Source organism: Arachis duranensis, chromosome 2 (assembly GCF_000817695.3).
Source record: "Arachis duranensis cultivar V14167 chromosome 2, aradu.V14167.gnm2.J7QH, whole genome shotgun sequence".
In the NCBI taxonomy this organism is placed as follows: domain Eukaryota; kingdom Viridiplantae; phylum Streptophyta; class Magnoliopsida; order Fabales; family Fabaceae; genus Arachis; species Arachis duranensis.
The window spans coordinates 7,937,831-7,945,738 of record NC_029773.3 but is presented as its reverse complement, the minus strand read 5'-3'; the positions used below and the strand labels follow the sequence as shown (position 1 = coordinate 7,945,738).

Sequence of the window (7,908 nt, the reverse complement as noted above, 5' to 3'; positions counted from 1 at the left end):
GAAAAAAAGTTTATTTTTTATTGAAAAATTGATAACTATATTTGAATTTGAATTTGTCCATAAATTTCAATTTCATAATTTTTTGATCTATTTTTTAATTCAATAAATTTGATTAAAAATAAATCAATAAACTTAGAAATGAAGGGAGACAGTAGCAATCTATTTAGTAGGGTTTAACAATAGCTTTTCTCTTTCCGGAAGTTAAGAGTTTGAAATCTTAACAACTACTATGTTGAATTTGGTTGCATAGTGGTTTTGGGTTTAGAAATATTTGTAAGGTTTATAATATAGAATGGAAAAGGGAAGGCGTGATTTTGATGATAGACATAGTAAAATTGCTTGATTACAATGATAGGACTAGCTAATTGTAGCCCACAACCAAGATGATTTATACATTAATGCAGGTAAGATATCGCTTGCTTTGATAATAAATAGGAAGTCACTGTATTGCTGAGGGTTTAACACTTGCCTCACATTCATGTCGGAGAAGCTATTTACAACACCTTTTTTTTGGTTATCAACCGACTATTTTAAACACCTTTGACAATTACATTTACCCTTGCAAGCAAATTGTCCAAAGGCCGGTTTAAGATACTAATATGTGTGGCCAGCTGGTGAAGGTTGTACTAGTGAACGGTAGAATGGCCTCTAAGGCTTCCTCTTATTCTCCTTAACTTGTATATTTGTAGTTCATTTTTTTTCAAGTAATTGAACATTTTTGTTGAGGATCTATAGCTTATTTGGTTTGTTTAGGTAGAGATTCAAGTGAGGAAGTTGTATTGTGTTAGCAGGGCCCTTCCAACTCTACCAATTAATCTCGAGGATGCTGCTCGAAGTGAAGCTGAAATTGAGAAGGCACTTCAGGTACATTGATTGGAGGTGTTGGGTCTTTGTCAACCTGTTTGACTCCTTCTTTGTTAGGGTGATTTGTTTCATCCATTGGTTAACTAGTTCTGTTAATGAATGCAGGCTGGTGAACAACTTGTTCGTGTTAATCAAGGAATTTTCTCCATTTAGTCTCAAGTTGAAAATGTAAAGCATTTCATTTGAATTTTCCTCTGAAGAGTTTACTTATTTGTGTTCATTCCTGATTTGCATGTTGTTGACATCCTGGTTGTTTTAAATTCTAAAGTTACTGCAATAAATGTATACTAAGTCATTTACAAAATATATTTTTCCCATGATGCCAAGTTGAATGGTCACATTATTTTTCATTGTATTGTTGGGTAGGCATTCAGACAATTCTTATTATCTGAAGGCTTTCATCAAATCCACGCTCCAAAATTGATTGCTGGGTCAAGTGAGGGTGGAGCTGCTGTTTTCAGACTGGACTATAAAGGGCAACCTGCTTGCCTTCCCAATCACCACAGCTTCACAAGCAAATGGCAATATGTGCTGATTTTGGCCGTGTTTTTGAGATTGGTCCTGTGTTTAGGGGTGAAGATTCCTTCACACACAGACATCTGTGTGAGTTTACTGGTCTTGATGTTGAAATGGAGATTAAGAAGCATTATAATGAGGTATATTTCACTTTTAGGCATATATTTCTTGGTATGGTTTTGAAATTATTGTGGTACATAACCTGTTTTACTGATATTGAGTTTTTGAGCAGGTTATGGATATAGTTGATAGGTTGTTTGTCTCAATATTTGATAGCTTGAACCAGAATTGTAAGAAGGATCTTGAAGCTGTGGCACACCAGTACCCATTTGAACCTTTAAAGGTAAGCATCTTCTTTTAAAAAAAATGTATTTTTTATATATATCAAACCTTCTAGTAAATATTGTTAATTATGCTATGTTGTAGTTCTTGTGCCATGAACTACCAGTTGAAAAATGTGATTATAAGAATGCAATGCTTAAAGGCTTATATGATCTTATTCATGATCTGATATATCCCGGTTAATAATGCAGTATCTTCGTCAGACTCTGCGGCTTACATATGAAGAAGGGGTTCAGATGCTCAAGGTAAGCTTAAAATTTTCCTTAGTATCTAATTCACAAATCATGAACAAATTTTTTTTCTTTTTTTTTTTTGAATGGGGGACTTTCTTCTTTCTTAATAAGACATATGCTCCGTACCCATGGAGGGATTATATAAGAACAGTGATAACAAAGCCTTGGCCCACTAGTTTAGGCCGGCTACGTGGATCAGCCGATGGCCCGATGCTATTGCATTATGAAAAAAAGTTATGCTGTTCTAGTTTCTAATTTCTAATTTCAACCAAAAAGTCATCGTAAACATGATTCACAATAGTCAAAGGTTTATTAGAAAATGTCATGGAGTCCCTATTGTTAATTGGAAAAGAATTGGGGTTGAGGAAAATTTATGTCAAGACCTCATTCTCAGTCCGTATCCTAATCTTGTGTGCTTGCAAGTTAAAATGGGTTTATAGTCCCAAAAAGGATGAAATTATAGTCTTGATGCCTAATTAGGTTCCCTGTGTTCTGTTCTAAGGGGTGCTTCATTGATGCTGAGGCTTCCTCTCTATTTTTCCTCTTATAGATGGTTCTCGGTTTTCTTTGCAACTGTTGAATCATTTACCTCAACACTCAGAATTTTGTTTATCTTCACTAATAAGAATATTAAAAAATGGTATGTTTTGCATGTGCTAATAATTTTGCTTCACAGGATGCTGGAGTAGAGATTGAACCTTTTGGTGACTTGAATACTGAAGCTGAAAGGAAGTTGGGGCAGCTAGTTTTAGAGAAGTAATTCTCTCTCACACACACGCAAACGCAACAAAGCAGTGTAAATATTTTATTCACTTTTTAATGACCTATTATTTTGGATTAACTTGTTGTGTAATTTTTGTTTAGGTGAATATTATGGTGCCTATAATATGGTGCCTATTTACTAAAAAGAGTTAAAAGTTATTATTTTATTTAAAAGATATAAAAATAAATAATTTTAAAAAAATCAAAACTTACTACAAAAAATAAGTTAGGCAACATTTAGACAAAAACTCATAGATACCATAGAATTGACCTTTTGTTTATAGGTATGGCACAGAGTTCTATATCCTTTACCGGTACCCCTTGGCTGTAAGGCCATTTTACACAATGCCTTGCTATGATAATCCACAATACTCCAATTCATTTGATGTCTTTATTAGAGGTAAGAATTAAGAGATTTTGTTATACATTCATTGGTACAAGAAATTTATTTCATTGAATTTTTCATCTATACTGTATCGGTAAGAGAACACTTGTAAACTCCTTAATGTGTTCTAAAAACATTAATAGCCTCTTATTCTTGATATTTTATATAGTCTTTAAACATTATAAATGAAAATAAATGGATATAGTTGTCTTGGAGCATGCAAGTATTTCATATAGCCATCATTGTTTTTTTCATAGATATAGTTTGTCACTGGTTTTTATTCAAAGTTGTGTGTTGCTTGCCCCTTAGGCGAGGAGATCATTTCAGGAGCTCAGTGTGTCCACAATGCAGAAATGTTGGAAAGACAGGCCGAGTCTTGTGGCATTGATGTCAAGACGATATCTACATACATCTATTCTTTCAGGTATTCTCCATGGCCTCTTGCTTCCATCCACCAGTAAATATCATTTTAATAAAATTGTTACTTCTAAAAATCAATATAGCTGACATAGTGCATGTTTGGGCGCCATTATTTTGTTAAAAAAATATATTTTTTCAATGAAAAAAGATCTTTTTTTGTTTTTTAACATGTTTGGCAAATTTCTAGTAGTAAAAGTAAAAGCACTAGTAAAATAAAAAAAAGATCTTTTTTGAGAAGCTGTAATTTACATCTTTTTTTAAAAGATCTTTTTTCCTTAAAAAAAAGATGTTTTTCATGTAATAAATAAACAAAAAAGTACTTTTATATTGTTATACCCAAACATAATTGATAGATAAAAAGACCTTTTTATATGAGATATCCAAACATAAAATTACTTTTACTTCTCTATAAGATCTTTTAAAAAAAGATAACTCAAAAAAAGATCTTTTCTTAGAAACTCACCCAAACAAGCCCATAATTTCTGTCCAAATGAGTAAACCATTATTTTAACCCTTGAAATATTAGTTTGTGACAAAATGGTCTCTTAAAAATTGGTAATTATTTCATGGTACCTGAAATATTGTTTCCACCTAGACAGAAATCACTATCTTTTGTTGAGGAAACGGTTCCTTAACAATTGATAATTATTTCATGGTACCTGAAAAACTATTCACAAAATGAGAGGGCTATTTTGTCAGATATTTATAGGGCAATAATAACAGTTTGATCCATGTCACACAGATTCAACAAAGTTTTGTATTGGCAGTCAGAAACCTAATACAATCCTCTTCTTTTATTGGGACTTGGAGCCGGTTATGTAACTTTTGCAACAAGCTTGACATAGACATAGTTGGCTAAAATGTCGAATTACTTTTAAATGCATTGATTTTTGGAATTTACAACCGCCTAACCAACCGTTACTATTTATCAGAGGGAATGATTTATATTTTCAACAAATTAGATTACCTGATATCAAAATCTAATTGCTTTGTTGATGATTCAGATATGGTGCACCAACACACGGTGGCTTTGGAGTTGGTTTGGAGCGTGTAGTAATGCTCTTCTGTGGCCTGAATAACATCCGCAAGGCATCACTTTATCCTCGTGACCCCCTTAGGATTGCACCATGATAGTTATACCCAAACAACTGGAGTGTTGAAAATCGCATTGTACATATTTCCTTATCGCAAGAATCTCATTTCCTTTGAACTAGCAGTGTTGGAGCTGGTGTAGAGCACCTTACAAAGCATACTAATTTTGGTGGACTTAATGTAGCTGCCACTTTGTTTGTTGAATGCACCCTTAGAATGTTCAAAGTTTCCTTTACTCGGTAACCAGCAATCATTTAATGAAAAATGGATCTGGATGCACTCTCACTCAGGATGTTCAAATATTCCATTGATATTTATTTGTCTGTTTTAGTAAAAACACTGCGATGAGTTTAGAATGATAGAATGGTGTTTGATTGCATAAGGTAGTGTTTTGCACTCTGCATTTTATTCACTAGTGGTAGTAGGATTAGGATGATGCGTTTTGAGTTTTCTTTAACCGAAGTTTGAGGCAAGATGTAATATGAATGCCTCCCCGTAGGGTACCAAATTGTGTCATGTTCATTTGATGAGTAATGAATTTCTACGCAATAGTGGAAACTGGAAACATGACCAAGAAAATAATAGGTAAAAATAAAGGACGCTGTTGGCATCACCCATGCAAGATGCACCTCTAATACACTGATACCACCACGGCAATCAACGCCAAGTCGCAGACCAAACGTTGCAGATGACATTGCACTATACTCCCTAACACTAAACCTTAGACAGAGGACAATAATTCCAAGCTCCAAAAAGGAGTGGTTAGTTACCTCTTACCTGTAAGAGACTTTGACGCAGAATATTTGATTGGTTGGGGCTGGTTCAAGAACACTATCTTTTTATTTTTATTTTCGGCTGGACTACCTATGATAGCGCAATAATGGATTTATTTGTTTGTTCATTAAATATAAACTTGAAACTACAATGCATTCTTTCAAATTCTAAAAAGTAAAAACTGAAAATTTGTGCTTTTTCTATTATTCATTCTTGTTAGCGTTGGAAAATAAACAACAAAATAAAATATAAAACTAACATATGAAGTTTCATAACAAAAATATTTGATAATCTCACAAAATAAAACTATAAAAATTCGAAGAAGAATAAAAGATGTATTCAAGGTTCATTTTTTTTATATTAGATAAAAATTGGTGTAATCTTTTAATATTGGAAGTTACGATGTTTTGCAAAATTTTGAAGGGCTGTAGAATTTGTAGAGAATAGATTGTTAGATAATTTTTTTTTTATTGATAAAGACAATACATAAATTACGTATTATATTATTTTAATATTAAATTAGAATATACAGACTGATACAGATGGCGTATTATCAGCGTAATTCGTATTTTGTGTATTGTGATTGCACTCTTCACTTTTCAATATTAAAATAAAAAATCCAATCTATTAACCCTAAATCAGACTAAACCCCCATAATGGTCCCCGAGATTGACGCCGTGCACCAAAATTGTTCCTGAAATTTCAATTGCACCAATTACGTCCTTGAGATTGGAAAAATCGCACCATAGTGGTCCCTGGCCCATTTTTCGTTAATGGCGCGCTGACATGACTTGATGACGTGGGTTTTTGGTGACACGTGTCACCTCATGGTTTGGCCACGTGTAACGGTATGATGATGTGTTGGTCAACGTCACATGGCACGCCGACGTGGATGGGTATGCCACGTGTCACAATGCTATTTTGCCATGTGTCAGACTATGCCACGTGTCGCAATGGTATTTGTCCACGTGTCATCCACTATGTCATCGTTACATGTGCACCAAATTGGTCCCTTACTTTGCATCTAATGACTCATTTTAGTCCCTGAAACTGAATGTCGTGCACCAAATTAATTCCTTCATCAGTTTTTTCTCATTTTTTTTATAAATTTAAAATTCTCATTATATATTTGAATACACTAATTTTAATTTTATCTTTTCATAAGTTATTTAAATACAAATGTTTTTATAAAATATTTTTAAAATATTAGTTTTAATTATACAATTTTTTTCTACAATATTTTATTAAAAGAATTATGTGACATATTGATATTGATTTAATAAAGAGTGTAAGTTAAGAGTATAATAATATGGTATCTACTCCAATGAAGATTTAATGATTATCTTCATGTGAAGATACATCATTTTGACCATTGGATGATAGATTGTAGGGCTTAATTTTATTTGAAGTAAAAGTGTTATCTTTATTTAAAGTATTGCTAAATAAATAAGTTACACTTTTTAAACAAGGATCATCATAAGAAGATATTTTTGGCATTTTCATGGGAGTAGTTGCCTAATAATATTCCTTAATACAATTTTTTTAATATTTAACACTTTAATAAATATTTTAGGAATACTTGATAAGACACTTATTAACTAATATAAATTTTTTATTCCCATCCATTTTAAGAATGTCCGTTTTCCTATATAATTAACTTCTCAATTAATTAATAAGATAGATTTATACTGTCGATTATAATAATTCATTTTATTTATAACTTGTTAGGCGGCTTTTTTCGGCTCATCCTTAAACGCTCCTTGCTAAGTATGGAGTGCTGCACACCTTGTGAATTTATTAAATCTAAACTCTTCATTTATTATATTTTATTTGAATGGTCTAGATTTAAAAAGGCAACCTGTTAATCAGGTTAATCATTTTTTTACAAATTTTAGATTTTTTTGTGTGTAAATCTCAGATATTGGGATGAAATTCAAAATAAAAAATAGTACATAAATATTAAAAACAACATGTCTGTACAAAAAAAAGTTATTGGACTTTAGAATTAAATAAATAATACATAAAAAATAAGTTAAAAATTCATGTACTAAATCCAGAAAAAAAAGATATATTAGAATCTTAAAAAAATATTAAATATATATTATGTATATAATATTAAAATTTAAATAAATTTTGTTTTGTGTGAAATAAAATATAATATTAAATATAAACACAATGATAAAAAAAATTGTGTTATATATATATATAATATTAAAATTTAAATAAATTTTGTTTTGTGTGAAATAAAATTATAATATTGAATATAAACAAAATGATAAAAAATTGTGTTATATATATATTTTATGTATACTAGCGGCTCAACAGGCACTAACGTGCCTGTTCAGCCGCTTTTTTATCGTTTTTAAGAAATTAATTTATTTTTTGTTAATATATCATTCACTTTTTAAATTTATTAGATAAGTATTTTTTTCATTTTAATATTAATGTTACCTTATTTATATCATATTTTATTAAAATTAAAATTACTATAAATTTTTTTTTAAAATGTTAAATTATAAA

At 31.0% G+C, this 7,908-nt stretch overlaps 1 protein-coding gene across 1 annotated transcript; it reads left to right on the top strand.

Annotated features, from left to right (window-relative positions):
* The first annotated feature begins 398 nt into the window (after window positions 1-398).
* Window positions 399-4,897, top strand: LOC107473340 (aspartate--tRNA ligase 2, cytoplasmic). The gene is given in 11 exon segments (XM_052257729.1): window positions 399-404; window positions 754-864; window positions 970-1,032; window positions 1,231-1,354; window positions 1,357-1,520; window positions 1,613-1,723; window positions 1,914-1,967; window positions 2,632-2,711; window positions 3,002-3,117; window positions 3,412-3,526; window positions 4,527-4,897. Coding segments are annotated over 11 exon segments (1,071 nt in total). The 3' UTR covers window positions 4,654-4,897.
* Window positions 4,898-7,908: the final 3,011 nt, after the last annotated feature.